At 38.9% G+C, this 21,710-nt stretch overlaps 1 protein-coding gene across 1 annotated transcript in view; it reads right to left on the reverse strand.

Annotated features, from left to right (window-relative positions):
• Window positions 1-2,412: 2,412 nt before the first annotated feature.
• Window positions 2,413-21,710, reverse strand: part of snrka (SNF related kinase a) — an 86,218-nt gene continuing 66,920 nt past the window's right edge. The window contains 3 exon segments of the mRNA NM_001193327.2: window positions 2,413-6,219; window positions 10,473-10,607; window positions 17,272-17,484. Coding sequence (NP_001180256.1) covers window positions 4,884-6,219; window positions 10,473-10,607; window positions 17,272-17,484 — 1,684 coding nt within the window. The 3' untranslated portion in view covers window positions 2,413-4,883.

Raw genomic sequence — 21,710 nt, forward strand, 5'->3', positions numbered from 1 at the left:
ATTGCAGTAACGAGTGCACAATCACCGCAAGACTCCACATCTAGATCAGGGGTGGCCAACTTTGTTCCTGGAGAGCCACCATCCTGCAGATTTCAGTTGCTACCCATATCAAACACACCTGAACCAATTAATTAGGACCTGAACACCACGTGATAATTACAGGCAGGTGTGTTTGATATGGGTTGCAACTGAAACCTGCAGGAAGGTGGCTCTCCAGGAACAGAGTTGGCTACCCCTGATCTAGAATACACCTACAATACTCTGTAGAGTTCACATGTCAAATAAACTCTGCATATGACCACAAGATGGCATCTACGGCAGAATCTTATCAGCATACGTTTCCCATAATAGATTTCTGAAGTGCAAATTATGAATCGAGTGAACCATATTGCCAATTTACTCCTTTAAGTAGACTGTATTAGTGGACAAATGTAGGGAATAGTGAATGAGGGTATAAGGGGTGATTCAGATACAGCCATTAATAAATGACCTGTTTTGATGAGTGTCTCTTTAAATTTTAATGAACAACTCTCTCTTCAAGGCTGACTCAAAGACTCAATTTTACCAAGAAACATCATCACTATTTTGTAATTACGTGGAAACAGAGCTTCGTAAACATACCGTAGGTCAGGGGTTCTCAACCACAGTCCTGGATAGCTGATGTCCTGCAGATTTTAGCTCTGACTTGCCTCAACACACCTGCAAGGAAGCTTCTAGAAAGCCTAGTGAGAGCTTGATTAGTTAGCCCAGGTGTGTCTGATTGTTTTCACTCCAAGTGCCATTTAGAGGATGATGTATTCAGTTTAAAACCGATCAATAGGGTATATGCCGAGCTAGTGCTGTTCCCATGCTGATACACTTCCGGTGACCTGTTATTGTGAATTTTTTTCCATTTTATACGGTTCCTTATACCGCATCGATGCTGTAATGTCATTAAAATACATTCAGTTCAATAAACTTTAGCATTTATTTGGTTGCTCAAGCGTAAAACGAGACAAAAAGCTGTTTACTCGCACGCGCCCGTCAGAATCGGCAGGCTAACGCAGAAGCTCCATTGAATATACTGGAGTAAAATTAATGCTCATATAATAAAGATATGGCGGGGGAAATGTAATTTAATGCAGTGCTTCTTATACAATCTGAGACCCACTTTAAATCGGATATCACTCAGCTAGTGGAGATCGCTGATTTTTAAAGAAAACAGCCCTTAAACGCACCGGATTTTACATTGGCATTCAATTCGCCGGAAGCGCTTAACCCAGGTTACTGGCAAATTAAAAGTCCTATTAGCATGCTTTGGCATATACCCCATTAATTCAATTAAGGCTGTGATGTGATTGTTTTCAAGTCACATGCGATCTTAGTTGGCTGTCATTGCTTAACTTTATGATTTGTTTTTCTTTGTGTTGAAGCCCTTACAGTAACAGCAGCCTAATATTTCTATTTTATATTTAAGTACTTGCTGATATAAAATTCTGTTGTTAAGAACCAATTTATTTCTAATTCAGATTGATTTAGGGTTTCATTTACAATTTAATTAAGCACCATCTGTATAGTTCCCGTACAGCCTTTAGGCTACTTTTGAATTCTAAACAATAGGAAACATTTTTGTATTCAGTTGAAGTCAGAATTATTAATTATAATAATAATAATAATAATAGATTTATAGATATATAAATCTATAAAATCTATAGATATATAAATAATATAATAATAGAATTATAATAATAATTATTATTGATTTTGTTTTTATTTTTTACATATTTCCCAATTGATGTTTAACAGAGCAAGGACATTTTTACAGTATATCTGATGAGATTTCTTTTCTTCTGGTGAAAGTCTTATTTTTATTTTTTTTGGCTAGAATTAAAGAAGTTTGAATTTTTTTTAACACCATTTTAAGGACAAAATTATTAGCCCCTTTAGGCTATATATATTCCGATAGCCTACAGAACAAACCATCATTATACAATAACTTGCCCAATTACCCTAACCTGCCTAGTTAACCTAATTAACCTAGTTAAGCCTTTAAATGTCACTTTAAGCTGTATAGAAGTGTCTTGAAAAATATCTAGTGTCATATTTATATAATATATAAAAATCTAATATTATTGACTGTCATCATGGCAGATGAAATAAATCAGTTATTAGAGATGAGTTATTAAAACTGTTATGTTTAAAAATGTGTTGAAAAAAATCTCAACTAAACAGAGATTGGGGAAAAAAATAAACTAATAATTCTGACTTCAACTGTGCGTCTTCTTGTTTGCATTCTTGTTCTCATTTTTAAAACTAACACATAATACTTCATCCCCATCTCCGGTGTCTAATGAAAGTAATAATAGTTTTACTTTCAGAACAAGATATTCGCAGAGACAAAAACGACAAAAGGACGATAAAAAAAAGTCCAGGTTTAAAGACAACATATTTCACATTTAATTTCGGACATCACCATAGCTATATGTAACTTTTAAAGACAAGTTTCAGCAACAGAACATTTATCCATTTTGCTTCTTCAAAGGTGTTTTTTTTTTCTTTTTCTTTTAACGTCAGTACATGGTTTGGTCCTGTAACATTTTTGTGGTGGTTCTTCTCCTCTGAACGAACGTGGATCAGTAATGTCAAACGCACAACACATGCACATGTCGTTTAGCTGTTTACATTAGGGTAGGACAAAGTCAGAGACTAACATTATGCATACAGCACTGGGTTTTTTTTTTTCCTTTTAAACCTGCTCTGTATTTGACACTCATATCTAATAAGGCTATATCACAGCTATGAACAAGAAGTCCAACACTGCATTTCTAAGTGTAGAGCACCATATTTACACCAATATTTACACACTTTTATTTTTAAAAACGAAAAAGACAAAAACAAACAGAAATACTTAAGATAAATTTGGGTCAAGTGAGCCATTTGAAGGATGTACAGGCTTGAAATATAAAAACAAAAACAAAACTGATATTTACATATAGCTGCAACTTATAGCTTAGCTTATTGCAAATGCCCTTAAAATCTCACAACCGATCACCTTTCACACTCGCAGTCCTGAAGAGCTTTATTTCTATGCCAAGTTGATGGTCACCCGACGGCCAACTCTTGAATAAAAAGACTGACCATCCGCTGAATAGAAGATAATCCATTTATGTTGTCAAAAAAAAAAAAAAAGCCCCGTTTCATTCCATCTAACGAGCCGGTTTAAGGCTCACATCCAAAACAGCATTTTAAAACAGCAGTCCTTTAAAAAAAATAAACTTTTAAAAAAATATATGTACATACTTATAAACAGACCCTAAGGCCAGTCGATTCTGAGACTGGTATATACAGTAACTCGAAGCTGAATTGTACAAGAACAACAGTGGTGAGAGAATAAACAACAACGATTTCTCAAGCCAAGGAATCACTTCTCTCCATTCAGATTTTATCTGTAATAACGACGTTAAGAAATAGGGCCACTGGCTTAACGATTCCCATTAAAATATTCAGAACTACACCAGCTGAATACTATCACTGTCTGCGGGTTTGATTTTACTCCGGCAGAGACAGCATTGTAAGGCTAATTACCCCCACTGAGCTTTGAATGGTGTTTAAAGTATCCTAATTGCAGACTCTACTTGCACCGTAGTGAATTTGTAAGTTTATAATTCGATAAGAACGCATTGCATTTACGTGTGGGTGTATCCACAGTGCTGTCTGGGATGCAAGTTTGGCAAAACATTATTACTTAAGAGGGCATTTCGCATGTGGGCTTGTTAAATTGACCAGCTTGACTATAAATTGCACTTAAATCCCAAACGTTTCCTCAAATATACAACCAAACCAAACCGTGATGTAGATTAAGAACATGTGGAACGTGTGAATGTCGTGATATTTTAAGAAACAAATACAAGATATCGGCAATAATCATAACCTCCTTTTGGAAATTCCCTATTAAACATTTCCCTTGTTATTGCAACTGATTGTCACGAACCTCAATGTTCATCTATACCAGGGGTCGCCAATCTCGGTTCTGGAGGGCAGGTGTCGCTGCAGGGTTTAGCTCCAACTTGCCTCAACACACCTGCCTGGATGTTTCAAGTACACCTAGCAAGACCTTGATTAGCTCGTTCGGGTGTGTTTGATTAGGGTTGGAGCTAAAATCTGCAGGACACCGGCCCTCCAGGAACAAGTTTGGTGACCACTGATCTATACTAAAGATTATCAACGGAAACAGTCAATAGCACTTTAAAAATGGTGAAGCAATCCCAAAATGGTCGTTGACTTTAAGACTGATCAGACAGCACTATGAATTAAAACAAGTTTCGTTCTCTACTCTCACTATTGCTTTTACTGTATAACCATGTCATTACATTCATATCGGGGCTTCCATTTACAAAATGACTTGTGGTATTTATAGGCTGAACTTCTTTTAAGTGCTTGTTTTAAAAATCGCCACATCTTGCTCGAACATCCTATTGGTCTTATTTAAATTCCAGTTTATTAAGGGTCATTTTACACACACGGCTTCCGCAAATCTTGATTGATTGAGTGGCGTTGGAAACATGGAATTCATGTTCAGAGCATTTCATTTCAAGGGCTATAAAAGGACAATAACCAGAAATAAATACCAAATTACACTAAAGTCTAATTGGGCAAAACAATAAAGACACAAAAAAAGTTCAGACTAGCAGCGTGCACTTCATTAAAAACCAATGGGTCCAAGAGAAGAAACTTAATAAATAAGTTGTGAGAATGATTAAGACAACATAGAAGGCAGGTTTAAAGGTCAAGTTGGGATCAAGAGAGGTCATATACAGCTACTGGTGGAGAACTCAAGTCATCATATGCTACAAATGTGGCAATAGGAACGATCCGACTCTGTGAACCAGCCGTGAGCCGTGCCGTCATATGACCTGGCAGCAGCTGGCCTGGGCTGAGGCACAGAGTAGCCCATCCCTGGGGCTTCGCTGGATGTTCACCGAGATGGTCTTTTCACACAGAGGTAGCTGGAGAACATTATTTTTCAAGTTCAGATTGTTCTCTTTGACCAGGCCAAGTTCATTTAACATGACTGCTGTTTGGTCTTGATAATGCTCCATTGCACCAACGCCACCATTCAAGGCAGGGTTGATAACTTTATCTAGACTGTTGTTGGAGCCAATGCACATCTTCCAGGAGGACTTCTCCTGGACTTTAACGCTGGACAGGCTCTGAGGATCAAGGATGAACCGTCCGCCACCACCTCCTCCAGAGCTGCGATGCTGAAACTGAGAACTTAAGCAGAGACTCATGAGTTTTAGACTCTCTACTAGTTCCCCTGCGCTTCGAGCTGCACTACGTGATGAGCCAGATGAAGCGTTGTTGTTGTTGCTGCTGCTGCGGGAGCAGCTGGAAGGGCCTCCCTGTCCTTTTGTACTTCCACCACCTCCACCGCCCCCTCCTGCACTACCACCACTGCCTCCCCCTGGAGGACTGCCCTTGTCTGGTCCTGAGTTACCTTCCCCAGGTGGTTTGCTTTGGCCTCCGCTACTGCCACCCCCATTACCCCCAGAGTTTCCAGGCGGACCCTCACTACTGTCCCTGCGGTTCCAGCTGTAGGTGAACCCCGTGTCTTTGTCTAGTCGTCGACGATGACTCTCTGAATCATCATCACTGGTTTCGGAGCTTGAGCAGCTGGAACCACGGCCCTGACTTTTGCGCCGGGGGTAGCGCTTCTGTGCTGTACCTGGAGATGTCATGTTCATCTTCAACCGGCTGAGCTTAGGTGGAAGACTCTCGTCCATGTCAAAGTCATCATCTGATTCTCCTTCCTCCTCAAAGATCTGATTAAGCACTGGGGCACTTTTTCTAGATGTCAGCCGGTTGGTGATGGACAGTGGTTTGCGCCGCAATACGACCTGTGTGGGCAACGGTGAAGGCTCCTGTTCTTCTTCCTCCTCCTCATCTTCTTCCACTCGAAAGAGGCAGGTTCGTTGCTTGGCTGAAGCAGATGCAAGTGGGGCCATGACCCCAGGCTTAAGGGGGTTTGGTGGCAGAGAAGCAGGTGCAGGAGAGCTGCTGGAAGCTTCGCAGATCTCCTCTCTGCGGCTCACTTCCAAAAGTCCTTTATTGCGATGACCATTCAGCAGGTTCTCTGCACTGCGAGCTGGAGACTGTGGACCCCCAGCATGACAAATAGATGAAGAAGCTAAGCTGTCCTCAATGTCCTGGTGCAAGTCATTTTTAGTTGGCCATGACTGCCTGCAAAATAGAAAGACATGCATATTAAAAACTTGCCTTAAATTTACTCCATTAGAGTAAGAAACCTAAAGTTTTAAATAAGAGCTGGTGAATATTAAGTCAAAGCCTTTAAAGCAGGGGTCACCAAATTGTTCCTAGATAGCTAGTATCCTAAAGAGTTTAGCTTCAACCCTAATTATACACACCTGAACATGCTAATCAAGCCCTTACTAGGTATAGGTAAAACTTCCAGGCAGGTGTCTTTGATTAAAGTTGGAGCTGAACTCTGCAGGGATACTAGGCCTCCAGGACTGGGGATTGGGGACTGCTGCTTTAAACTTCAAACTTGATTCCTGGAGGGCCACAGTTACGCACAGTTTAGCTTAAACCCTTATCTAACACACCTGGTCTAACTAATTAGGTGTTCAAGACTACTAGAAAATATTAAGGAGGTGTGAGTAGGAGCTGGTTGGAGCTAAACTCTGAATAGCTGTGGCCCTCCAGGAATTTTAAGACTGGTACTCTAAAGAATACCATAGGAACACAACTCAAATGTTAAAGGCAGCCAAACTTGCTTCGCAAGCCAAGCACTCAAATAAAGAACATAAGGTGATTCAAAATATCTCTGAATGAAGGTCTCTTGACCTTCCTGCTAGAGTATTATGTACGCAGTACAGTGTACTTTTATACAAGTCACTTTGGAATGACGTTCTCTAATAAGACGCTACTTGAAGCTTTTGAAAGAAAGCCAATTTGTGAAGCTCTGTTGGTCATGAATGGTTGTCATAACCACATTAACACTCCATAAACTTCATGTTGGTATGACGACACGCCAAACAGCGCAAACACAAATGTAGCAAATGCCTTGTCTGAATAAACAAAGGTATAATCACACTTCTGCGCAAACAAAATAGCAAAGACAATCAAGTTTAGTAAAATACTGTACAGCAAAGTCCGTTTATTTTTGGTAAATACTTTGTTACGATTTCAAGGAGACAACATAATAAACTTAGACCAAGTCTGGTTTATGAAACTATTGTCATATTTACAGGCTGGCTGAGAAAGAACTTTAAACATCTCCATATCTCTTCATCATTGAGAAATGAGAATTTCTAAAATTGCCTAAAAAAGCTGTAGCAAATAATGCTGTCAACATGTGAAAAATCACAGCATAGCTTCAAGATTTAACCTCATATACTGAAACAATGTTCTTCTAGACAGAATTCATAGTCTACTAAACTATATTCTCCATTAAGATCAATAATTACTATTCCATGTACATTTAACCTTTAAAATCTTTCTGTTTATAAAGGGTGTACTAATAAACGAGAACTAAAACAGTGAATCGGTTTACCTAAGGTTATAGTCAAATTACACAATTCTGTAAAGAATCTGAGAGGCTCAGTTTGTTATTAGATTCTTATTCCCACAAAAACACATGTCACCCTCTTAAGATCCTGATTGCATCCTGAGGACTCTTTCCCTTACATCTTCCCCACTACATCCTCTCATTTCTTCCACTCCCTGCTCCTATCAAAAAGCATCCACAGCCTCACTGCTTTTCTAGGTCAATCCAAAACAATTTCTTTTAAACACATTTGTCACCCGGTGCGGTGCTCAGAGGATGTGCCGGCTGTCCACACACAGAACAGACAGGGATCCTGACATTCAGCAGATCTGACCTCTCAAAACCTCTTACAATGAATCCTGCCCCTCTCTGAGCACAGAAACCTCATGAGAGACAACAAACCTGCAGTTAACCTGTCTGTGTACACTTGTAAACTGATTTGAAATATATTTGAACATTCAACAAAAACATGTATTCAAACTGTAAAGAATGACTTTTTCAAAGACTAATTAAAGCTGTACCCTATTGGGAGAGTATGTACTGTAAATTACATGGTTGTCTGGTACCAAACAATACAAGTTCGTTACCAGTATCAATATGCAAATGTTACGTTTTTACATTCTATTTGTTTTGTTACCATGTAACCATGCACCTGCATTCCTAAAGGTTCACTAGCACAACAGGATTCAGTCTGACCTTTCGAGAAATATAAATCTAACTAAAAGACCATGAGAATCTGCACCAAACGAAATCCAAATCTCATTTACTCCACCAATTTATTTTACATCCTGCTACAAAGAAAAAAAAAATGTGCCATGTCAAAATAGAATGCAAAATCAATTTTGGGGAACGGGTACATAAGTGACTAAAACAACTCAGTTTCCATTTTGCCTGTTGGCCTGGGTAACCCAGGAGGACTTAAATCTTAGTTCATAACAAAATTATATTAATAATTACTCCTCTCATGATGTTCCAATCCCCCTGAATCCTTTGATCATCTTCGTAAGATGAATTTAGATATTTTAGATGAAATCCTAGAGCTCTCTCTTCAATAAACAGTGACATCAAAACGTTCAAAGTCCTAAAACGGAACCAAAAACAGTCAATGTGACTTCAGTGGTTCATATGCAAGCAATCTTCCGTGTCAGAATAGGGTGCACATTCGCAATATGTTGTACCAAAAATGCAGGGTGAATGTGCGCCATAACCAGATGCAAAAATCAAAGATGAGCAAAGTCGTTTTTTAGGATAAACAAAACATTCTTGGAAGTAGAGGTCTGCACAGGACAATTTTTTTAGTCCTGCTCCCGTAAGGTTTTATTCCGCACCCGACTGTTCCTGCTGTTTATTTAGTCTTTGTTCACCCGCTGCCTGCTTAGAATAATTTTTTACCCAGCCTAACATTCATTCATTCATTCTCTATGTCGGCTTAGTCCCTTTATTATTCCGGGGTCACCACAGCGGAATGAACCATAAACTTAACCAGCAAGTTTTTACGCAGCGGATGCCCTTCCAGCCGCAACTCATCTCTGGGAAACATACACACACACATTCTCACAGACACAGTCACACAATATGGACAATTTATGCTACCCAATTCACCTGTACCACAAACCGGGAAACCGGAACACCCGGAGGATACCCAAGCAAACGGAGGGAGAACATGCAAACTCCACACAGAAACGCCAACTCAGACGAGGCTCGAATGACCTTCTTGCTGTGAGGCGACAGCACTACCTACTGCGCCACTGCTTCACCCCAGCCCAACATTTCCCGCTAAATTTAGATCTGGTTTCCAAATCTCACGTTGAAATTGGGTACTACCAAAAGAGAGAGACAACAGATAAAACCGTAGGTTGTGCATGGATTGTATGGATTGACTGAAATCACATTGAATGTTTCAACAATGTTTTTGGTTCCTTTTCTGGTGACCATTGCTGTCTATGGAGGATGAGGGAGCTCTAGAAATTCATCTAAAATATCTTAACTTGTGTTCCAAAGATGAACGAATATTTCATGGGGTTAAATTGACATGAGGGTGAGTAATTAATAACAAAATGTTTATTTGGGGTGAACTATCCTTTTAACAATACAATAAGGAACTAATGCCGAGTTCAGACTGCATGATCTTAGCCCCGATTTTGACTCGCTGACAGGTTTGGAGAAATTGCAGACAAATACCTGAAATCACAGGCAAAACTGTGCTCGTTCACGCGAGTCACAATCACACAGTATGAAGTTTCAAAGACGCGATCTGAGAAAAACGCTGATGAGTCGCCGAGGCCCGTGGGATATGTCATCAAATCACCAGGCTTTCTCTGATCATGCTGTGCGAATGAGTTTTGACTAAAAATAACATTAGCGATTACATACAGCCAACGAGAGAGAAGCATCCACAAGTGTGGGTATCTGCAAGTCAGCTGGAGCTTGGGGGAGAAGTTAAAAGTGCTTATTTTCAGATTATTTGGCCTCACGAAATTAGGGAAAAACTAGTGTAAATTTGGCAGGAGCACCCGTGTCTGTTTGACGTGTCATTTTAGCAATACCACAACTGGGTCAAAACAAAAAGTTAAGGAGAAATTGCTAATTCCCCTGAAAAGCCAAATGAGCAAATATGTCCATTTTCTACCTCATTAAAGGCTTCTTTCTCATTATGTAGGTAATATCAAAATATATACCATGTGTTTTTGGTTGTGGGATGTAGTTTGGACAAAGTTGTTAGCATATCTCCCTATTGTAAAGTCACGCAGTGTGAAACCCCTTTGTCGGTGATCGATCTTGCAGTTTAAACAAAGCAGTGACAAAACGCTAGCTCAGACAGTCATGCAGTATGAAAACATCCGTGACACGATTACTTTGAAAATCATGCAGTCTGAACTCGGCATAAGTAACATTAAATGGAGTTGCAGAGGAGAAATGGAAGTACCTGAATTGGGCCTTGATGTTGCTGGGACTGGAAGAACGAGGTTGCACCTCTTTCTCCTGCTTTTCCCTCAGGATCCGTTCAGCCAACAAGAAGTAAGTAGCAGTGATGTGGTTGTACTTGTTTGTCTCCAGGGCTCTGGGGGGGGGCGGTAAAGAAAAGTGAACGGACAAGTGAGGAGGGGATACAGGCAGTGTGTGAGAGAGAAACAGCTGTTTAGGTTTTGGTAGCTTGTAGAACTCCAGGATTCTAACTAGAGAGCCATGTTCAAAAGGTCTTGAGTAGTGCCCTACATTTTGAATACCTGAAACTAAAATAACTATGAAGAATCTCAGAAAGCACACTGCAGGTGGGACTATCGCCGTCCAACTTTTCGAGACGGTGAGTCTGGACATGTTAGGATAGACTACATTGCTTCTTAAGGGATTACAGGCAAGTTTAAAAAATGAGTTAATATCACACCAACAGTGTTGGGTATGTTACTTAAAAAAAATTATTACATCATTTAAATTGTATTAGAATTATGTTCTAATTGCTGAAAAGTATACAAATTAAACCCTTATAAGTATTGAACAGCCTTGTAGATTTATTAAAAAAACATGAACAGGGCAAACATCATTTGTTCTGAAACCAATTGAGAGTTTCCTTGGCTGTTTTGGATAATTGTCTTGCTGATAAGTCCACCATTTTGGTGTCTTCATCATCTAGTAATGTATATGTTTGGACTAAAGCAGCTAATATTAATCTACATTGAGAAGGGGCAGAATTTCAAAAAACTACTAAGATATTTCAGCTGCTGTCTGAGCTTTCCATGCCTTTTTACACCTCCCTTTCTTCATGTGTTCAATGCTTTTTAGCCCCATCATTTCATTTCATTACATCTAACTTCATTTCTAAACTAATTAGTTTTGTTCTCTTTGTATGACCCGTGCTCATTGATTGGTTCAGCACTTTATATACTGTACATATACACTAACGCCCCATTTACACGGGGCTTCAGCGTCAACGCTTGACTGAAGGCGTCTTCATAGCAGCGTCAGCCAATAAAATTCTGTCAGCAATAGGCCACTGTCTAGCTGGTGTATTTGCATACAGAGATTTGATTGGCTGACGGATTCACAATGCTGTTCAGCAACGCCTGACCTCACCCATTCAAAGTGAATGGGAAGCGTTGACGCCCCGTATGAATGGGGCGTAAGGATTTAACATGAGCTTCTGTTTTGAGTTAACTAACTTTTTTTGTTTGTGAATCGAGAACATTTTGAAATATGAAATCTCTATTTTAATGCAATCAGCCGGTACACCATCGTGAGGGTCTCTTTAAGGTGAATCGACTGCAGTTTCTCATAGTGGGGTTCCTCAGCTGCCGGGGAGCGCGATATAAAGACATAAAGCAAAGACTGATGGCGGCTTTATACTGTCACCCAGCATGATTCTTTCTACAAGACTGTACAGCAGAGTCTTACTATATTGGCTTCGTGCTTACTATATTGGCTTTGTGACAGTGGGATGAACTTCTTTTTGTACCCTGCTAATAATAAAATCATTTTATTTTACAATAGCCTACATGGTCACAAGACAGCAATATGAAACATTAAGTTTGAGATTAAAGATTGCAGTGTTACACATTTTACTGATATATTGAAATAAATTTAACCTCATCCAAAACTTTTAACCTTAAACCAAATGTTTAATTCAGTCAAAATCTCCTAAGGTCGGTGATTAAATCAAAACAAGAAATAGAGTTGTTTAAAAGTTCAGATTAAATGATTATACATGTATTTTTGCACCCGAATCTTAAAGTATTTTGTTAGATTAGTTTCGGGTTTAACTTTGGCACTGACTAATCTATGGTATATGCATATTAAATATAATATTGTTAAGCATCCTATAGAAAAAATTCATTTAAAAGAGAGATCTGCGAGAGGTGTACTGTACTAAAATCATAGCTTTAATCAAAAATGTGTATTTATTTAGGGGTCTAAGAGTTTCTGAAATGTAAATGCATCACTAACCTTACAATATCCTTTATACATCATTATTAAGCTCTCAGTTTACTGTATTCAAGTTATAATTCTATTCACATTTTTATGCTTTAGTGCCCTTTGTTGCAATGCTGAAAAATGTAAGAATTCATAGCATAACTGTGCTGCATAATTAACTGCATCTTGACATGTTTTAGTCAATGCGAAAATGTGTGGAATAAACTTGCTTCGAAGTTTTCATTTTTGACATATGTAAAGTATTTCTCAGGCCTAAGATTTTGGCTAAGAAATATTATTCGAGAGTTGTAAACTGCATTAACTCATGTTGACTTCTACAATTGTCCCATCTAGCTTCCAGCAAAGAGATTGGAAACCTTTTACACCAAAATCTTAAATCTGATTACATAAGCCAAAAATACTAGTCTGTGAATTTTCTTTTCTTTTTCCAATATTTCTAAAATGATCAGCAAAATAAAGTCCAAGGCACTCGAAAATTTTGAAAAAAAAAATTAAAAAGCCTTTGTTTGACATGGCTATTCCTTAAAACTGTGCCTACGCGTTTCGGCAAACACTTGCTTTCATTAACGATTACGATGGTTACCTGGATGAAGGCAAGTGTTTGCTAAAACGCGTAAGAACAGTCTTAAGGAATCAATAGCCTTTTCCCTTAGATGAATCCCTTATCCAAAAAGCACCGATACATTAATTAGGCTAACCCTGAGTACTTTTTGTTTGATTTCAGATTTTCACAAATGATGTTTAACAGATTTTTCACAGTATTTCCTACAATATTCTTTCTTGTAGAGAAAGTTAAATTTGTTTTCCTTCGGGTAGAATAAAAGCAGTTTTTTGTATATACATTTTATTTATAAAATATATTTTTAAAATCCTATTTCAAAATGACTTATAATATTGACCTTAAAATAGAAGTCTGTATTTTAATGCAATCAGTCAGCACACCATTATGAGGGTCCATTTAAGGTGAATCGACTGCAGTTTCTCATAGTGGGGTTACTCAGCTGCTGTGGAGCGCGATCAAAGACATGAAGCAAAGACTGATGGGTGCTTTATGATGTCACCCAGCATGATACTTTCTACAAGACTGTACAGCAGCACAATCTTACAAAAGTGTTTGCCGAAACAAGTAGGCAGTTTTACGGAATAAACATGTCAGTAAAGGCTTTTTAATATTTTTTCTAATTTTTCGAGTGTCTTGGACTTTCTTTTGCTGTTTATTTAGATGAATCCCTTACCCAAAGAGCATTGATACATTAATTAAGCTACCCCTGAGCACTCTTTGATTGATTTCGGATTTCCCAAATGATGTTTAACAGAGCAAGAAATGTTTCACAGTATTTCCTGCTATATTCTTTTTTCTACAGAAGTTTTATTTGTTTTATTTCGACTAAATTAAAAGCATTTTTTTAAAAACCATTTTAATGCCAATATTTTTAGCCCTCCTAAAGGTTCATGAAACCCTCGAGAACTTTTTTTGAGATTTTAACAGATTTGTATGTGTTGAGAATTAGTTAGGACAACGTTAGCACCTTTTAGCTTTAATTGTGAGGAAAACTGGATAATTTTGAGCTTTTGTCAGCTAATTTCAGCTTCCGGGTTTAAAATGATTTTTAGGACGGGATCAAAATGATGTGTCAGTTTCTCATTGTTATTCATAGTGAAGTTTTCTTATCCTATAAGAAGACCCGACTTCTTAATTATTCATGAGAGCATGTGCTTTCTGAAGGCAAGGCAGACCTGCCAAGCTGTGAGACCCAATGACTGGGTGAGACCTCGTCCACGGACTCCACATGCGGTTTCCATGATCCACGGGGTTTGTTGCATGTTTTTTCCCGCGATGCTGTCAGGGCCGACACAGCAAAGCTGTTTGTCTGCAGCAAGCATTTTTGTTGGGAGATCAGTACGAAGAATGGCGGACTGTCTTTATTAGTTGAGTTTATTACCATTTACACATCGCCTATCCGTGCTGCTGTGTTCGCCTATGTTTAAAACCCTCCAGATTACCGGCAGGGTTAGCGGTTGGAATAGACAGGGCAAGAGACCTGCTACACTGCTGTCCACGGTGTCTACATTCAGACCTGGGGATTTAGGAGGAGAGAAGTCCTCATTTATAGTGTTTATATAAACACACTTATCTTTATAATGATATAAATTGTGGTTATCTGTATATGAAATTACGCATAACATATGTAGCAGGACATTAAACTACTGTTTATTTCTTTGCATTTTAACTTTGTAAACTATAAAATTCATGGGTCTCCTCACGGTTTCTGTCTCATTTTGTGAGCTAACTGACAACAGTTGTTCGCCACCCTCTTTCTCCCCTGCTCTGCCAGCCATGCTCAGTCCTCCCTCTGCTCGCAGTGCTTCACGCTCATCATGATGCATCTTTTGAAAATATTCGGAGGTAGATTTAAACTGAAAGAGGAAGGTTTCATGACCTTTCAAGCTATATTTCTTTCTCGATAGTCTACAGAACAAACTATCGCTATACAATAACTTGTCCAACTACCCTAGTTCATACCTGTCAACCCTCCTGTTTTTCCCGGGATTCTCTCGTATTTTACTGTTCTATCCCGCGATCATCCCGTAAAAATATTTTCTCGTATTTTCAGTTCTTATCTAAACAGCCGAGCCTCTTTATACGCAACCCATACCGCCGAACCACCAGGGGTCGCCCCATGCTCTAAAACGTGAGTCTTCTGTGCTTTCGCTTTGTTTAGGAATGAAAACACTTATAAATAAATAATAAAAACAGCGTGATTCCATTTCCTTTTGATTACAGGTGCCGTCGCCCATCCTATACAATCCTCAAAACTGTCATATAATGGTGCATGACTGTCAGCTGACGTGCACCACAGTGATAAACAGATGCTGTTTCCCAAACGGATTCTATACACGCGATTTGAAGCAGAGAGAAAAAAAGTCTGGCTTTCGGGTGCGTGTTTAAACAGACATACAAAGATAATTAATAATTATAAAAACATATTAGGATACCGATGGTGTTTTTTTTTTTTCAAACACAACTAATTTCGTCTTAAATGAGCATAAAATGTAAGGAAAGCAGTCGAATGCTTTTATTATAACATTAGATGTGTGCATTTTTAAAGTGACACCTGTTATTTAATGTAATAAAAATCTTAATAAATGAGATTCATTCTTTGCTCTTTAATCAGAATGTATAAGTTATACAGTGGAGAAATGGCTAATGAGATTTGATAGCTTGATTCCATGTCATAATAGCTATTAATTTCAATAAGCTGAACTGTTTGCTAATGTATTTGCTGCTAATCTATATATTTATTTTTCTTTTGTTAATAATAATTTTAAAACATATTACTGACTATTTAACTGTTTATTTACAATGAAACAGCTCCAAATAAACTTTAGTAATTTGGGTATTTTTTTTAAAAGGGTCACAAAACACCAAAACACATTTTTTATATTTCGCACATTCACTTATATTTCGCTAAGAAAGTGTAACTTGGTTGTTTTTGCGTTATTTCAAGCAAATTCGTACTTTCGGTTTGAAACAAATTTTTAATGCTGCGTCATGGTCATGACATAATAGCATATATTTCAGTGTGCAGACTGGACGTCTGTGCCAGAGTATGTCTTATTACGTCTTACAGTGTGATGCATTAATGCATGAGTAAGGCTTGGTTCAAACCAATCAGCGCGCTCTATTGTGCAACTTCATTAATATTCATTACTGTCATAGTGTTAGACGACAGAGACGCCACATTGTGTTGGCAAAACAAGCGTGAAGTGTTGCTTTTATAGTTTGCTGCAGTTAAGTTTTGTTTTCATTTTCTCTCAGTGAGAGCTCAGAGTCACGTGTGGATTAACAGAGTACGCGACGCTCGACAACAATAACTTACGTGTCTAAGGAGGATTATTGTTTACCTGAGAGCTGTTCTCATCTGCAAACGCTGAGATCCGGATTCGCTTGTAGTCTTCTCTTAATAAAGACGCGGCTCTAGTTGCTGGTGATTGTCCTGTCTCTACAGATTTGGTAAGTGAGCGACCAGTGCTCTTTGTTTTTTTCAGTTTGTTCGTATCGAACTAAGTTAACTATTGCACCGAGTGTAAACATGTTAGCACTACAACCATACTTTAACCTCGTGTAGGATTTTCTCCCGTGTTTGTGTGTGTGTGTGTGTGTGTTTTGACTCTGAAACTCGCGCATCCAAATAGACACTCCCACACCATCCCACTTTAGTTCCTCCGACACTCCCCCCTAAACAGAGCTGGACACGCCCACTTTTCTGACTTTTTCCAAAGTAGAGGTGTGAAAACATCCTGCTGAAAAAAGGGGGTTTCATGGCCCTTTAAGGAGGGAGGGGGGGATCCCTTATTATGGTGGGCATATCCCTTATTTTCACACCCCAATGTTGACAGGTATGCCCTAGTTAACTGAATTAACCCAGTTAAGCCTCTAAATTGCACTTAAAAGCTGAATACTAGTATCTGGTAAAATATCAAGTAAAATATTGTGTACTGTCTTCAAGGCAAAGATAAAAGAAATCAGTTATTAGAAATGAGTTATTAAAACTTATGTTTAGAAATATAAAAAAATATTCCTTCCGTTAAACAGAATTTGGAGAGAAAAATATACAGGGGGCTAATAATTCTGATTTCAACTGTAAATCTGAAGACCCTTTCTTTAATTTCAGTAAAGTCTTGCTCAAGTAATATAAAAAAATAACAAAAAGCTATTGTATCTGCAAAACATTGGCCCTAGGGCATCAGAAATCTGTTTCATAAATCTGGATCGCAATACTACAACAATTCCTTACTCGACGATGGCTTCTCTATCTGCGATATCTCCCAGGACCATGCGCTGGATGATGCTGTTGTGTTCCTCTTCAGACAGATTCTTATGAGACACCAGAGGAGTGTTGTATTTGGTGGCTGGAGATGGATCCACCCCTTGAAGCCACGCGTGGCTCTCGATCTCCTCCAGCGATGCTCGCCTCTTTGGATCCCTTTGAAGCATTCGGTTTATCAGGCTGTGAAGAGACGAGGATGCACATTAGTTTGAGTTATTATGAAGGTGAAGATTTGATTACATCACCATTTTTCCTGATAAATACATTTCTAAAGATACTGCTAACATGAAATCACACCAGATAATTATAAAAACAAACTATCCGAACTGGAGATTGGTGATGATAATAGTGATGATAATAGTTAAAAATGGCAGTCTGTTCATGTTTAGGCTGCAGACGCATCATTTGCTGCTGTTTTTTCCGACTTCCCTTTTGTTTTTTTCGCGATTCACTCTCGCGTTTGTTCTTTTCTGACAGGATCAGATATCAAATCGCTTCAATGATCACAAGCAGGTTATTAATATGAGCTCAAGTAGTTTGTTATTTCAAGTATACACAAGACCGCGAGCTCTTTAAACAAAGCGAAACCGCTCGCACATTTAGACGGGCTCATAAAACAACAACAGGGCACAGCAGATTTTGAGCTCGGGTCGACCATGCGATTTCGATTTCGGCTTCTAACGATTATGAAAAACCATTAATCGAGATAAACGATTATTGCATCATATACCAAAAGCGCGAAAGACTGGGTGCTTATGTGTGTGTGCAACATGCGCACACGCATAAGCACAAGGTCAGCATTCGGTCTCATTCGCACACTGAGGGCCTACTCACACTATGCCATCTGTACCGTGCCCCGGCCCGTTTCCCGGATCGTTAGAGAAGTGTGAGTGCGCTGAATTGGGCTCAAGCACGGTTCACTTGGCCGGCCCTGGCCCGGTTGAAAAAGGTGTGCCTGAGCGCGGATCACTTGGGCTTTGGCGCAGTACGCTTGTGTGTGAGTGCAAAACGCGCCAAAGCCCAAAACTGAAAGCGAGACATGACTTTTAAGGGGTTGTTTCATATGGATTTTTTAATCATTCTTACTGTTCAGTGAACGCAAACTGCTGTAGTTTATTAAAGACGCAAACTCCTCACAGCACGCCAGCTGCGCGCCTTCAGCAGACCTCCTCATTCCTGCAGCACGAGAGCTTTATGATCGTTTATGAGCGCAAAAAGTGGCGGATCTGTTCGGCGAAATATCTGACTGCATGTCACCGCATCCCTAAGGACTGTTTGGCGAAATATCTGACTGCATGTCAATGCATGACAAACGACTGAAAGGACATAACTAGAGAAATCTCCACTGTGCTACTGGGTGAGAGCGTATGGTAAGCCGTTTTAGCATTTAAACCTTGTTCTGACTATCCATAAATATATTTAGAGATATCTCTAATTATATTTTGACTATTCATAATTTTAATTCGACTAGTCAGAATGACAATTAGAGATATCTGCAATTACAATTGTACTAGTACGAATTCAGATTGGAGATATCTGCAAATATATTATGACTAGTCATATTCCTCCATTGACTTCCATTGAAAAATATTTGCAGATATCTCTAAATGAATTTACAGTAGCTAACAGTATGTAGTACAGTATGACAGTAGCTAAAAGACCAGCCTCCTTCAACCTCCTGGTATCTGAACGTGTAGAAAGAACTTTTTATAATAGTTTTCTTTACTATTGATTTGTAAGCAATCAGCATTATTCTTTACATCCTATTGTGAACCTTTATTTCATTATTATTTGCACAGGCCTACGCTCTTTTGATGTATGTTTTTGTTTCATTTAAATAATATTGTTATTTGAGGATTAATATATCCTAATTGAGTAAACACCTACAATTTAGTACGTCTGTGTTTTTTTTCTTTCATGGTTATTGGACATTAATAGTGTTAATATACATACTGAGACGATTGGCACCGTAACAGTTACCAGTGCAACCCAGTTCTTCATAACACCTTTTATGAATTTTTATTACTTATTATTGAATATGGTTGATGAATATCATGATTATTATTATTATTATTATAATTGATATCAGCTGTATGTACCAGCAATAGACAGTTGTATTGCTTGATTAGTATGGTGTATGGATCTTTTATTGGTACCTTCTCTTGTCGATTAGCACCACACTTGTCTCACTTAAGTAAAAATTGAAACCATACTAAAACATTTTTGTTATGCTGAAACATTTCAGATACTCATAATTTGGGCATACCAAAACAGTACCCTTTGCATGGGTGTCGAAAAAGTGGTAAGGTACCGTACACCTTTTGACAGTGGAAACAGCCATAAAGGCTTTTCGAACCGTACCGTACCACTCAGTGGAAACGGGCCAATACTAAACTGTAAATAGTTTGTACCGTTGCACGCCTAGTGACACCCCTGACAATCAAATCAACCGAATGCTAAGCTAGCCATCTTGCATGGTTCTTCACAGTAAAAGTGAACAGAGATTGCAACATGCTTGCGATGTAGCCACAGAGGGCTTTTCTATCTTCAGCTGAGGAGAAGCCAATAACACTTGTATTAGCCGACTGAAAATGACTGGAGTTGCTGCTGTTGTTGCGAGTAGCCGCTGAGAGAAAGTTCGACCGGAGCGCATCAGCATTCAGCACACGTACATGACAAAATTACAGCCCAACCACCATGAAAGAGCCGGGGAGATTCAGTGGGCTTACAGCGGCAGTCTGAAAATCATCACCGCTGAGCTGCAGAGGCAGTCAGCCTGCTCTACTGATTATCTCTATGCAAGAAATTTGTTAAGGCAGAGAGAGAATAAATAGATACGAGAGAATCTGCCCGTTTGTCTCTCCTTGAATATGCTGCCAGGCTCTTATCGACTGCCGTTACATCTGAAATTTCCATTCTGGAGCCTAAAAAAAAAGAGGGGAATCGGAACAACAGGACGCTTTTAGAGCAGAACCGAACTGATTAAAGCCACCATTTCTCCCAGTCACAATATGATAGGAGGGATGAGACTGCAAACTGTCATGATGACGTCTCCTCTGCAGCGTCGCAGGAATAACCACAGTCATTGGGTATTCTGGCAAGAGTGGCTGTCATTAAAGTAACATAATGAGAGGGCAATTATCAAAGGCTGTGGGACAAAATAATGAAGTCCAGATGTAACCTTTCAATGTCAATAGGGCTGTGCAATACAGCGATACATATATTGTATGGACAAGATAAAAAGTCTATTGTTTCATATCATGTTCAATCGTTTATATATTGCGGTGTCACAAAATACATTGATTATGGTAATACTTTTTCAAAGCACAATATTCTACGCCATTTAGGTTTGTCACGATACAGGAATTCGGTACTAATCAATACTGGAATTTTAAAAACGTCCATTTCTGTCTAATATTGTAGCACGTTCTTAAACGTCACTGTTTTGCCGTAGTGTTCACGTGCTCAACAGAAACGACTGTGATTGGCCGGGAAGGTCATCAGTTAACCGAACTCACCACTGTTCACTGCGTGTAACCACAGATACAGGGACACTGGAGCATTTTAAAGCCGCGATTCATCAGCGGATCACTCATATGTCAACTCATAGACAAACCAGCTGATCAACCTGACTTTAAAAAGCTCCAGTTTCCCTGTATCTGTGTTCACTCAGTAAACAGCGGTGAATTCCGTGAACCGATGACTTTCACGCCCAATCACTTTCATTTCCGTTGAGCACATGAACACAATGGCAAATTAGCACTGTTTACGAACGTGCTCAATAGCGCTCAAATGTTCGCAGGAAATGGACGTTTTTACACATTTCAGTATCATCACCGCATCACATTATTGTGGGTCCTATTTTATTATGGGTCTATTTTTATTTGAGTCCTATTTTAATGTCAGAAATTTAAAAAAAAAGAGACTTGTTTATACCTACACACAGTTCTGTCCAAACAGCTTACAAAAGATGATTTTCGTCATAGGTGCCCTTTAAACTTGATTTAATCGGTCGACGATAACATCGAGATAATCATTGTGTGATTAGGACAGCGGTTTGTGTCAGATCTCAATGAACTTCGGCTGAATGTAAAAGCAGTGTGTGAAACTACGACGTAACATGAAGAACGTTTGGAGGTAAAACACCTCCACACTTCCCTCATAACAAGTCAAATGTTGGAAATAAATCTTGAATCAATGAAAGCAGTTAAATCTTCTGTTTATTCAGCAACCGCTATTTTCTCTAGGGGATTGCCTGGGTTTCTTTACGTGTATTTGAACAGGTTTGTGGGTTTTTGAGAGAGCGCCCTCTGGTCTTCGGAGGGAATTTACACCATATCACATCATGTTTCCTTGAGAAAATGTGCAAGCATTTGCGATTTCAATTCGATGAAGTGAAAGTTAAA

This window comes from Danio rerio, chromosome 16 (assembly GCF_049306965.1).
Source record: "Danio rerio strain Tuebingen ecotype United States chromosome 16, GRCz12tu, whole genome shotgun sequence".
NCBI lineage: Eukaryota > Metazoa > Chordata > Actinopteri > Cypriniformes > Danionidae > Danio > Danio rerio.